Below are 14,124 nucleotides of genomic sequence, written 5' to 3' on the forward strand. Positions count from 1 at the left end.
AAGGTAACGTAGCTCAGCTTGTGGCAAAACCAGGAATAGGCCCAGGTACTGACTTTCACGTCAGGACTCTTCCCACTAGGGCACCCTGATTTTCTTATCATCTATCAATGTGACACTTAAGTGGTGACAAGATCTGCGGTAGGTGGAAAGGAAGGCTGTATTTAATAATTGAGATATATTCTAAAGACATGAGGCTAGTTTCTATGAATTACACAGAATACCCAGCCTCACTGTAGTGATGCTGAAGTTGGTCTCTTATTTTTAAGCCTAAAAATAACTAACAACTACTCATTGGGGTTTTACACCTATTTTCTTTATATGATTCACTGGATGAATTCACTACATTTTATTTAAAAGTATAAATGTGAACTTCTGCAAGAAAATTTTTACACATTAATGCTTAACTTAAAATCCACTTTTAAATAAGTATCTAACTCCAGTTTACAAGAGGGAATACTGAATAAAAGTGGATAAACTAATTAAAAATCACAGTCTTGATACCTTCATATTAGATGCCTCAGTTTCCAGTTTTGTAAGATGATTGGAATTATCTTCTAGCTCTTGTCGAAGATTTGAGTTCTCCATCTTCAGTGCCTCAACTTGCTTTAACAACTGATCATATGAAGCTGCAGCCATCCTTGGCTACCCTTGGACCTATAAGGTTAAAAAGGATTTTGAAATTCACTACTAAAAAATATAGTGGCTGCTTGTTTACAAAGAAACGGATAAAAAAACAAAACTCTTGAGACAATAATAATAATAATTGTGTTAATATGCTAGTTTCAGCCTCAAAACAATATTGTTTAAGTAGCAGCATCGTTCTAAGAGGATGAAACACTGGCATCTTAGTCAAAGAAAAATAAGACTAACATAGAAGAGAACTTCAGTAGTGTTTGAATACACTTGCCTTTTCACAGTAGATGAGATTTCTATCAGGTTAGAATTTTGTCAAGGTTTTAAAGATATTTTTCCTGGTCTTTCAGGCAAAACTTACAAAATTTAATCACTGATAAGAAATTTATTTATATTAATAACATTAATTTATTTCTGGATTTTGTCCAACAGTCACAGAATTTCAGAGCGAGAATGGATTAATAAGATTAGGCATTGCATTTCATCACTTTTCATTTGATAAAAGACTAGCCTTAAATATCATCCATGGGGTAGTAGTTTGAAGTTCCAAGAAGGCCTCATTAAAAGGCAGCCATTTAACAAAACAGACACAAAAGACAGCATTAGATTGAGACTTCAAATCTTTTTGCTAGGAAGATGATAAATAAGAATTACTAATATAAAGTTCTATTAAATTTATTCAAAAAGATGAATATAATAGGCCATGCTACAGCTTATGAGGTCTGGGACCCACTGTACTCAGATTGAGGCCAAAAGACACTTAAGGAAAATGGATGATTTTAGGAGTAGAGATTGTCAAAGAGAAGTGAAGCAGAGTCTGCCAGTTAATTATATGACTGTGAAAGAAGAGGGAAAAAAGAAAGGTATAGAAGATAGCCAGGAAATAAGAGGCCCTTGGCATGAAGAATTAAAGAAGGCTAGGAGTTATATTAAGACTAAGTTCAGAAGATCCAGATTCTCTTTTTAGTTTAATCCCAAACTCACTTTAGAATCAATAAAACTCTGCTTATCTTAATTCTTTAAGAGCTAGAAAGTACTACAAAGTTTGTACTTAAGCAATATTTAAAGATCTTAACATAAAAAAAATGATTCTGTAATAAAATCCACTATGCAAAATAGGGCAGACAGGTTATAACAGTGGCTCGTCCCGACAATATTGGAGTTCAGCAACTGCAAGGCCCCTAACAAGGGAAACCAAGGGACTCAGGTCTAGTCAGTTCTCCAATGGCTAGAGTCAATGACAAAGCTGGTGCAAGCCATTGTCACCTGGGGAGGAAAGGGGGTCCTGGGAAGTGGAGATCACTCACAAAAGACTTTATGATTCAAAACAATGAGCCCTAGACTTGTATTTGGAGACCTGGGTCTGAACTTCAGGTTTGGCATTGGTTTGACCTTTCCCCCTTCATTTTAATTCACTTTACCACCTGTAAAATGGACATTTACCACCTGCTCTTACATAATTTACAGGGATACTATTAGAATTAAATAACAAAAGGCAGGCTGAAAAACAAAAGTGCAAGTAAACCTAAGTTACATTATGAAAATATGCATGTAGCATAACTTCCTTATTAAGAACTTAATGTTGATCTACTGTTATAAGCCCCTATCCCTCCACCAATGGTCAAGAGGCGAAGTAATTCACCCTCCTGAAAAGGACAGAAGAGACATCTCAAAAGTGAAGGAGAAATTCACAGGTGTGATCATTTTTCTGTTTTACATCATACTAATAATAAGTAGGTCTGGAAGTATATGGCACATTAAAAACCATGTGATAGAGGTGGCATCTGTCAGAATTTATCAGCGTAAACTCTAAATTCTTTATTTCAAACAAAATTTTAACAGGTAACTTTACACTAAAATGATAAAACAAAATAAGAGGAAGGGTAATAACACAAAGAAAGAGACAGACACACATAGGTATGTTAAGACATAGAGGGTATAACATTACATATTTGCAAAAGAGCCAGATGGGCAAGAGAAGCAGAGGCTAGGGCTGGCCCCATGGCCGAGTGGTTAAGTTCCCACGCTCCGCTTTGGCAGCCCAGGGTTTCACTGGTTCGGATCCTGGGCACGGACATGGCATGGCTCATCAGGCCATGATGAGGTGGTGTCCCAAATGCCACAACTGAAAAAAAGTATATAACTATATACTTGGGAGATTTGGGGAGAAAAAGCAGAAAAAAAAAAAAAAGATTGGCAACAGTTGTTAGCTCAGGTGCCGATCTTTAAAAACAAGAGAAGCAGAGACTAAAGGTGCTCTTTATTGGAGGGAAAAAAATACAAGGCCTCAGATGGACAATTAAAACATTCTATGATCTTTTTTTCCCCTCCAGAATCATAATCATTAAAGTCATTTCTGCTCTAGAAAGCAGGGTGTTTCATATAATTTTATGGGAAAAATAAGATGTTTCCTGGAGTAATACTCTATCATATCCTTTTAGGATGTTGCAGCCATCCCTCTCTAACTCAAAACTGCTTTATGCAAAATCGAGAAATCTTAAATTTACTTTGGAATGTAAAAATGTATAAACAATCACAAGAATTTCATACAAATATATCTTAACTACAAGTCACTCAACAGCATTAAAAAAAATCAAAATTTATCTTAGGAAATGGGGAAAACCTCTGAATCTTTCAGTTTACTGAGAGTATGCAAACATCCCCATTTGTTTTTCTGTAGTACAGATGACCACCAAAGAGATGCCCACCTCAATAGAGTAGGGTAGAGCAGAAAGCAAAAGGACTGTTATCTAAACTCTTATCCAAATGCTTACTGGAAAACAAATTAACAAGTATCCTAAGAAATTAATGCAAGAAGGCAGAAAAATTTCAGGCAGGGAAGGGATGCTCAATTAGAATTAAATGTGGAGGGATTCACTATTACTAATTTAAGAAGTTCGCGACCACTTTTTGTTTAAAATTAGTCAAGCTGCTTTTACTGTTTTGTTTTAATGAATTAAAAAAAAGAAAAAAAGATGTTCTTGCCAGCACTTTTAGGTGGTAATAAGAGGAAAAATACCAATAAAAAAAGAAACCAAAAGAATCATGAAAGACTACTTTGCTGAATTCTATGCAAATAAATTTGAAAACGTAAATGAAATAATTTACTAGAAAATGCAATTTATCAAAACCAACCCAAAAAAGAGATGGAAAATCTAAAATTTACAATAAAAATCACTACTAGACAATCGCTATCATTTAATATCTTAATAGATCGACAGAGAAAAGAAAATATGATCATGCCAAAGATGAAGAAAAGATGTTTTACAAATTCAATACTCATTTTTGTTGAAAATACTGAACATAAAAGGACCCTTCTTTAACATCATATATACATCAGCCCCAAGGCCAGCACCATACTTAACGTGTAAACACTAGATATACTCCTAAAGTCAGGGAAAGCCCGTTTTTACCACTCTATTATTCATAATACTAGCCAACATAATTAAGTTAAACAATGAAATTAGAAGGGAATACTATTGGCAGATGATATAATTACATACCTGCAAAATCCAAAAGAACTAAATATTACTATAATATGATAATTTCATAATGTAGGGTAGTGCAAAATAGACAGAAATCTTTCCTTTATATGTACAAAACCAGATAGAAGATGAAATGGAAGGAAAAATCCCATTTATAATTTTAAAATAATAGTAAAATATTTGGGCATAAACTGAAAAAGTATCCAAAACATATATGAGGAAAACTATAAAACACAAAGGTAGACTTTAACAAAAGGAAAGACATACCTTGTTCATGTACATGAAGATTCATTATTATAAAGATGTCATTTCTTCCTAAGTTATGAATTTTACACATTCCCAGTAAAAATACTATGTAAAGTTTGTTTTTATACTGTTTCTGCAGTTAGACATTTGAAGAAAACAAACAGGCAAAAACAAGAAAATAAGAAGAGAGAAGCACAGGAGTAGATCTACCACATACTAAAATATTGTAGAAAGCCTTTATAAATAAAACAGTATAGAGTTAACTGGATTGTACCAATTAGTTAATTTCTTAGTTCTGATCATTGTACTAGGGATATGTAAGATGTTAACAATAGGGAAAGCTGCATCAAGGGTAACTGGAACTTGCTGCACAATTTCCCAACTCTTTTGTAAGTCCAAAGTTATTTAAAAATAAAACGTTTTTAAAAAACTATGCATTGGCAAATGAACAGATCAGTCATAGGAACACACATGCACAAAAACTCAGAAGTAAATATATGTAAATTTAGTAATGACAAAGGTAGAATCTCAAACACGTGTGAAAAGATGGACTTCAAGTTAGTGGCACTGGGAAACAGGACAGTTATGAGGAAAAAGATAAAATTCCATTTATTCCTCATACTACACACTAGGATAAATCACAAAAGGAACAGAGGTTTAAGTGTTTAAGAACATTACATGGCATTTAAGTTATGGAAACAGTTTTGTTTTCTAATTAAAGATATTTAAATGGAACATACCCTCTTCCAAGGACGGTGTTACAGTGCAATGAACATTTTAATTTTAGTTAATTTGTCAGTGGGTGTAAGGCACACGGAGGACCAACTGGAATTCTCTGAAATGATATCTGTTACTAGAATAGGAGTAAAAAAATGGGTTCTTAGGTTACTTCAAACAAATGGGAAAGTTTTTATTTGGTATACAAGCATAACTACTTTTAAATAGAGTACGTCCACGGAGTGGAATATGACCTTGGCATTAAAAAGAATGGGGTTGGGGCCGGCCCGATGGCTGAGTGGTTAAGTTCACCGCTCCACTTTGGTAGCCCAAGGTCTCGACGACTCAGATCCTGGGCACCGACATGGCACCGCTTGTCGGGCCACACTGAGGCAGCGTCCCATGTGTCACAACTAGAAGGACCCACAACTAAAATACATAACTGTGTACTGCGGGGATTCGGGGAGAAAAAGCAGGGGAAAAAAAAGAATGGGGTTGTAAAAAAAAAAGGGGGGGGACAAAAAAAGGAGAGTGCAAATCACTTCATCTCATATGGTCCATCCTATTGTAGTAAAAGTAAGAGGATTGTATAAAGATAAAAAATGCCATTGAAAGGATATACAAAAACAATCATTGCCTCTGAAACAAAAGTCTGAGGTCTGCTGAGAAGCAGCCCTCCTTTTCATTGTACACCCTTTTGTAGAGTTTGAAGATCAAAGCAAAAAGTTGGTTCTTTGAAAGACTAAACATGATAAGAGAGAGAAGAGCCCAAACATATAAAATGAACAAAATTCTGAGGAGGGGGGAATTGATTCAAGAAGAAATAGAAAGCCTTAATAGTTCTCTAACTATTGAAAAATTGGAACAGTAGGTAATTATTTTCCCCCTCCTCCTCCAAACACCAAAAAACAGCAGATCCACATGGTTTTACAGACACTTTCTACCAAACTTTCAAGGAACAAATCATTCCAATGTTATACAAACTGTTGCTAGAACACAAATAAAGGAAATATTCTCCAATACATTCTATGGGGCCAATATAATCATGGTATAAAAATCAAAGGTAGTGTGAAAAAGAATAATTAAGGCTAATATCATTCATGAATATTGATTAAAAATCCTAAATAAAGTATTAGGAAAAAGTGTACAGTTAAAGAAACTACAACAGAATCAAGCTGAGTTTATTCCAGGAATGCAAGGAGAATAGTTTAACATTAGATCATTTGTATGTGTCATTTACTACATTAAAATATTAAAGAAGAAAAACCATATGATCATCTCAATAGACAAAAAAACACGATAAAAGTCATTATCTGTTTAAGATAAAAATTCTTAATAAACTGGAAATAGAAGGGAAGCTGCCAAAAACCTACAATAAACATCATTTTTTAAAAATCTTTATTATTATTTTTTTTTTTAGGAAGATTAGCCCTGAGCTAACATCTGCTGCCAATCCTCCTCTTTTTGCTGAGGAAGACTGGCCTGGAGCTAACATCCATGCCCACCTTCCTCTACTTTTCTTTTTTTAAAGACTGGCTCCTGAGCTAACATCTGTTGTCAATCTTCCTTTTTTTTTTCTTCTTCTCCCCAAAGCCCCCAGTACATAGTTGTATATTCTGGTTGTAGATCCTCCTGGTTGTGCTATGTGGGACGCTGCCTTAGCATGGCTTGATAAGCAGTGCTAGGTCCGTGCCCAGGATCCAAACTGGCAAAACCCTGGGCGAGCAGAGCAGAGCATGTGAACTTAACCACTCGGCCACAGGGGCTGGCCCCTAAACATCATTCTTAATAGTGAAATTTTAGAGGCATTCTTTTTAAAATCAAGAACAAGATAAGGATGTCTACTATTACTACCTTTATTCAGTACAATCCTGGAAGTCCTAACTAGCACCGTAAGTTTTTTAAAAGGAAAGAATAATGATGAGAAAGGAAGAAACAAAACAAAAATCTTATATACAAAAATTTAACAAGTTTATAGGATAAAAAGTCAACATACAAAAAAAAGTTTTTTATTCTAAGCAGAATGCAGCTCACCTGTTTTTAATTCTTTTCTCTTTATTCAACAACCAATGTAGGGCCTTATCCTCCATTCTACTTCTCTTCCTCTTCTCTATTAAGGCCCCATAGGTGGTGACGTTCAGTGTCCTATCTGCTATATTCTTTCCCCACTCCTTCCTTTCCTTACATTATGTAAATTGCTACACACATTGGCTGGACTTCACCCAAGCCCATCCCAAGTGAGAGCAAGCCAAGATGACCACCAAAATTACCTGAGGCAGGGCTTGGCAAACATTTTCTGCAAGGGTCAGATAAGAAACAAGGCTTTGTGGGCCAGATGATTTCTGTCACAACTACCTGACTTTATTGCTGTAGCAGAAAAGCAGCCACAGACAATACCTAAATAAATGAGCATGACTGTTACTCCAATTGAAATTTGCTTACAAAATCAGTGGCAGTTGGTTAACTTCTGGCCATGAATTTCCAATTCTTGTTTTCAAACACCCCAAGGTAGCCCAAATAATTTCAGACTATTGAGAAATTCTCAAAATTAGTATTTTACATTTAAATAACAGGAGTAACCTGCTATGTTGGAAAGAACAGAGAACTACGAAGTCTTAAGATCCTTTACCGTTTTTCAGCAATCATTTTTAATTTCCACAATTTCTTCATCTTCCAGAAATTTGTTGCAATCTCAGTTTGGCTCCCTCTCATTCTTTGGCATTGTAAACACCTATCCTTTTTTATTTTTTTACTCCCACTTTAATGGGGTCATAGGAGAAAGGGGTGAAAAATGTGAGTGATTAATGTATTAGCTTGCATCAGAAATTCTATTTTTGCATTAAGATTTTTAATTCACATAAAATTTTTATTTTTCTATATGGTATGAGTGCAGTGGCTTAACTTTATTGTCTTCCATATGGATAACCAATTACATCAGCACTATTTATTAACAAACAGTTTCTTTTCCACTGAACGGAAATGTATCTCTTATGCTAAATTCTCATGTATACTTAGAAGTGTAACTGCATTACGTTCATATTAATTTGAAACATTACATTTCTATGACACTAAATCTTACCTCTCTGCGTCATGAATAATTCAGGTCCTTCAATCACATTTTCCAGTTTTTTCAAGAAAAGGTCTTATGCCTTTTGCAACAAATTTATTTCTGAGTTTTTTGTTGTTTGATTTGCTGTGAATGAAACACCACCATTCCATACCAGATATTGCTAGTACAGATAAAACCTACTGATTTTATTTAATATCTATCTCTTGTGCAGTCACCTTATAAAATTATCCTATGAGTTCTAAAAGTTTTTCTGGGTATGCAACCATATAATACATAAGTAAAGATAATTTTGTCTCCTTTCCCAATATTTGTACCATATTTCTTTTTGTTCTCTTATTGTTAGCTTGAAACTTCAAAATTATGTTGAACAATAGTGATCTTATTCCTGACTTTAATCGGAATAGTTTAGTATTTCACCATGTAATAGTTTTACTCTTAGATTTCAGCAAATATTTTTAATATGTTTATGTATTTTCCTTTTATTTTAAATATTTTATTAGGAGTGGCTTCTCAATGTTTTCACAGCACCTTTTGATATAACATATACCATTATAGTTTTTTCTTTTAATTTGTTGATGCTGTCAATTCTAAGATTTTCTCATTTTGACCCATCCTCCATTCCTGCAATAAATCCTACTTATTCATGTTTTATTACTTTACTAGTTTGTTCAGTTTTCAGTTTTTCATGTGGAATTTTTATAAGAGAAACCACAGTTTTAACTTCTTATAGTATTTTAAAATAAGGTTTTGAATTACATTTATGCTAAGTTTATAAAATGAATTGATAACAGGCTTCTCATCTTAATTTTATATAATGTAAAATTATCTGTTCTTTGAAAGTCGGCTAGAATTCAGATCAGAAGGTGCCTTTTTAGAGGAAAGATTTTTATGTATTTTAAAGTTTCTTCTGTGGTTAAGTCTTCTCATGTTTTCTTCATCTTGTATCGATTTGATTCATTAATAGTTCACCAGTAAATTATCCATTTTCTCTAGCTTTTCAAGCGTATTACCAGAGAACTGTGCATGTTTTCATTTTTAAATGTCTCCTCTCCCATTCATCCTCTTTTGTTTTGTCTTTTGTTCATTTAATCAGGCTTTGTTGGATTTCACTTATCTTACTGATCTTTACTAAAAACTTAACTTTTGGTGCTACATATTCTTTCCATTACTTTGTTTTTTTATTTTATTCATTTCTGCATTTATCTTTATTAATTATGTCCTCTTATTTTCCATTGGTTTATTTTGTTCTTTATTATTTTAAACAGAATATTAATTCATTTATTCCTGTACTTTATTTACCTGTTCACTTATCAGTTTTTCCTTAATAAAATAAACGTTTAAGGATATTCATTTTCTTAGTACAGCCTTGTCCATATTTCATAGGTTTTAGCATGAAGTGTTTTCCTCTGTATTTCTTGATAATTCATAATTTCAATTTTGATTTCCTCTTTGATCTAGGGGATACAGTGAAAATCCTTCTCAATAGTTAGGTGTATAAAATGACTTCTGAGTCATCTTTTTATTGACATTGACTTATTGTTTTTAGATTGATTGAAAATTGGTGCCTACAAAACCACTACTACTTAGAACTTTTTAAGGTTAGCCTTGTAGTCAAGAACATGACTAATTTTCATAAACATCCCACTGAAATTTAAAAAACAGAAAACGTGTATGTACAAAGTTCTATACCTGTTTGACTGTAGCATATTATTTAAAGTCTCTATATATGGACTTATTTTTTTGTGTATCTGAAATATGAAATTTAGAAAGCCAACTATTTATTGCATACTGATAATATGCCATGTACTATAAGTGCCTTACATATATCTCATTTAATCTTTACAACTGTGAGGTGGTAGGTATCACTTACATTTTAGAGTTAACAAAGATGGGACTTCAAAATGGCAAATAACTTTCCGAAGAACACAGATCAAGTAGCTAAGCCAGGATTCAAATTCATATTTGTTTCTAATGCTCAGGCTCTTAAAGACCACACAATAATACTTTTATGTGGCTTTCAAGACCTTTTATATCTGTTAACAGTCTAACTTCCAAACTTATTTTCTATTAGGTCCCAATATAATCCTCCTCCTTCATTAAGTCCCTCCTCACTATTCCATAGAAACTACTTTGTACTTTTGCTCATAATTCATCTCCTTTTTGAATGCCCCATCCTTTTTTCCTCTGCTTTGCTATAACATATCCCCATCCTTTAAGGCCCAGTTCTGTTGCTTTACATAAAACCTTCCTGTCTTCTCCAGCCAAGAATGAGTCTTCTGCTGATTGTACAGTAAATACTATACAACTTGGCTTTATTATTCTCTAACTATTCCACTTAACTTTGGTGAGTTTTGTTTCTCCACCTTTAAGACAAGGTTTATATCTAATACTTAGCTCTTGTAATTCCCAAAATGCTTTACTCAGAGACAGCCACAAAAGGGCAAACACATGCAAGAATCAACAGAAACAGTGCTTTATCAGCCACGCCAAAGATCTCCAGCAAGCACCAGAAGGTACGGAGAGAGGCATGGAACAGATTCTCCTTCAGAGTCTCCAGAAAGAACCAACCTTGCTGACATCTTGATTTTGGACTTCTAGCCCCCAGAACTGAGAGGGAATAGATTTCTATGGTTTTAAGCCACCTGTCTGTGGTACTCTGTCACAGCAGTCCTACAAGACTAATACAGGCAGGAAGGTAAATTGACATGTTCCTTGTTCTCAAGTGTCTTATTATATAGCAAAGGTGTAATATTCCAGCAGAAAGAGTAAACAGAATCAGTATACAAATATATCAGACATTTGTGTCCCACTTTACATTCTCTTGGCTCACTTTAACTCTAGTCACTGCTGCATCAATCAGCTCACTGCAGATGTCCAATGACAGCACATTAGCTCCACCAGGTATGTTCTGTTTTCTGTCCTAGGGCATCTGTGACACCCAAGTGTGGGTCCCCAACATTCATGCATGTACAACCTATAAAAGAGTGAACACCTGATGGAGCAATCCTTGACTAAAGGAGAATGGGAGCTAATATATATAATTCTTTCCGTTGGGTGGACAATTCCATATGGTTCCTTAGAAAGTCCTGGCAGATCAAGCCACACTTGTCCAAAGCGGTGGCCAACTTGAGAACACAAGCTTATACTGGTTGTCCTTCTTCACTATTTATCTCTTTCTAGGCCTCTACTGTTCCTGGATCACTTCTCACAGAAAGTATTTTTCATACAAGGCCCTGTCTCAAGATTCTGACTTATACGGAACGCAGGCTAAGATACAAATTACCTATAATTCAAAGGCAAATTTGAGTTCAAAAGCACTGACAGAGTGCTATGGGAGTCACACCTTGCTGAGAAGTGTTTCAGAATGTAAATGCCATTTAAGAAGAGACTTGAGAGATGGCACTATTGTAACAGACATAAATGTGTGGATGGTGTTTCAGAATAAGGAACAGCATGATCAAAGCTCAGAGGTTGGAAACTGACGTATATTTGAAGGAACAGATGGCAGTTTAATTAGCTGAAATCCAGTGTGGATGAATCAGGGAAAAGAGGAAGGTAAGAGCATAAATACAGACTTTGGCTAGGTGGCTTCAGAGTGTAAGGAAGACGAGGTTTAGAGAGAGTACCCACAGAAATGGTGTGATAGCAAACCTAAAAGGTACAAGGCCATGTTGCTTTAATGTTTCTCAGTTTCTACTAGACTGTCAGAAGTAGTTAATATACTGACATAAATTAAATGATAATAAAACCAAGAATCTAAAAATTGTCAGTGGAAAATAAATTTCAATACTCTTCAATGAGTATCTGCTTACCATCTGATGACTATTATATACTATACTATATTTTAAACAAATCTGGTAAATGAATATCTAAATTTACCCCAAAAAAGTAACATTCATTCACAAAGGTATAACTTAAAAAAACAAACAGGGGCTGGCCCTGTGGCTAAGTGGTTAAGTTTGCGTGTGCTCTGCATCGGTGGCCCAGGGTTTCACTGGTTCAGATCCTGGGTGCAGACATGGCATTGCTCGTCAAACCACGCTGAGGCGGCATCCCACATGCCACAACTAGAAGGACGCACAACTAAAATACACAGCTATGTTCTGGGGGGATTTGAGGAGAAAAAGAAAAAAAACACACACAAAACAAACATTTCAGATTAAAAAAATAAAGAATTGTATGTGTATGCCTGAAAAAATAAAGAATTGTACGTATATGCCTATAATGGACAGAATAAGGACCCAGCAAAGATGTCCACTTGGTAATCCCTAAAGCCTGTGAATGTGTTACTTTTCATGGCTAAAGGAACCATGCAGATGTGATTAAGTTATTCTTGATATGGGGAGATTTTCTAGGATTATATGGGTGCACCTAATGTAATCATAAGGGTTCCTATAAGAAGGAGGCAGAAGGGTCAGAGTCAGAGAAGGCTTTGTGACAACAGAAGCAGAGGATCAGAGTCAGAGAGAGATTTAGTATGCTGCTGACACTGAAGATGGAGGAAGGACCCATGAGCGAAGGAATGCAGGTGGCCTCTAGAAGCTGGAAAAAGCGAGGAAAAGGATTCTGTCCTATAGCCTCCAGAGGAAGTACAGCACCTCTGCGATGCTGACTTTGGTCTATTGAAAACCATTTCAGACTTCTGACCTATAGGATTTTAAGATAATAAATCTGAATTGTTTTATAAACAGTAAGTTTGTGGTAATTTGTTACAACAGCAACAGGAAAAAATGCCCTCTGATCTAGTAATCCCTCTCCTACGGATAAATTCCAGTGAAATCTTCTCATTGGTCTGGGTAGTGATCTTAAAATATATCCACAATTTCTTTGACTCTACTCCTTCAAAAGGTAGAGTGTAATTTATCTCTTTTGTGGGGTGGACTTAGTGACTCACTTCTAATGAAGTGAATATGGTAGAAGTGACGGTGTGTGCTTCTGAGACTATGTCTTCAACGGCTTCCTTCTTGCTCTTTCTCTCTGGAAACATTGGAGGAAGCCAGATGCCATGTCATGAGACACTCAAGAAGCCCCAGCAAGAGACCAATAGCAAGTGACTGAGACCTCTTCACAACAGCCAGGAGAAACAGACTATGTGAGTCAGGTATCTTGGAAGTGGATCCTCCAGTCTAGTCAAGCCCTCAGATGACTATAGCTCTGGCTATCTTGACTGCAACTTCATGAGAGATTCTGAGCCAGAGCACCCAGCTAAGACTTTCTGGAATTTCTGCCCCATGAAAACATCTAAAATAATAAATATCTGTTGTTTAAGCTATGAAGATTTGGAGTATTTTGTTATATGATATGTAGCTAACATAGTCTACAAGGAGTCACGTATAAGGATGAACACCACAGCAGTGTTTGTGGTAAAAAATATTTGGAAAAAGCCTAGGGCCATCACTAGAGAAATAATGATAGATACTACAGAACCCTATGCAACAGAGTCAGCACCACAAACTAGATGAATATAAAGTAAAATAGATAAATCTTAAAAACAGTATTGAGTTAAAGATGTTCAAAAATTATGCAAATTAAAACCATAAATTTGGGTGCATACCCCAAAGAAGTGAAAGCAGCAACTCAAACAGATATTTGTGCACCCATGTTCACAGCAACATTATTCACAAAAGCCAAAAAAGCAACTCATGTGTCCATCAACAGATGAAGAGATAAAATACGATATACAAAGGAATATTACTTAGCATTAAAAAAGGAAATTCTGACACACGCTGCAACATGGATGAACCTGAAGACATTATGCTAAGTGAAATAAGCCAGTCACAAAAGGACAAATGTTATATTATTCCTCTTATATGAAGTCTGATGGAAGTCAAATTCATAGAAAGAAAGTAGAATGGAGGTTTCCAGGAACTGGAGGGAAGGGAAAATGAGCAGTTAGGTGTTTCAGTTGGGGAATATAAAAGTTTTGGAGAGGGATGCTGGTACATTCACAACAATATGAATGTACTTAATGCC

The 14,124-nt window shown here is 35.2% G+C and overlaps 1 protein-coding gene across 21 annotated transcripts in view; it reads right to left on the reverse strand.

The window, feature by feature from the left end:
• APC (APC regulator of WNT signaling pathway) overlaps nucleotides 1-14,124 on the reverse strand; it is a 116,939-nt gene that overhangs the window by 64,946 nt on the left and 37,869 nt on the right. For 12 of the 21 annotated variants that reach the window (XM_070517599.1, XM_070517595.1, XM_070517589.1 and 9 more), the window contains one exon: nucleotides 502-654. The exons of 7 other annotated variants lie outside the window; for them this stretch is intronic. In XM_070517599.1, the coding sequence (XP_070373700.1) occupies nucleotides 502-636 (135 nt within the window). In that variant the 5' untranslated portion in view covers nucleotides 637-654. Of the gene's footprint in view, nucleotides 1-501; nucleotides 655-5,104; nucleotides 5,218-14,124 lie in introns of all 21 variants that reach the window. 2 more of the 21 variants (XM_070517586.1, XM_070517587.1) reach the window with 1 other exon arrangement.

The sequence above is a fragment of the Equus asinus genome, chromosome 9 (genome assembly GCF_041296235.1).
Source record: "Equus asinus isolate D_3611 breed Donkey chromosome 9, EquAss-T2T_v2, whole genome shotgun sequence".
NCBI classification, from domain to species: domain Eukaryota; kingdom Metazoa; phylum Chordata; class Mammalia; order Perissodactyla; family Equidae; genus Equus; species Equus asinus.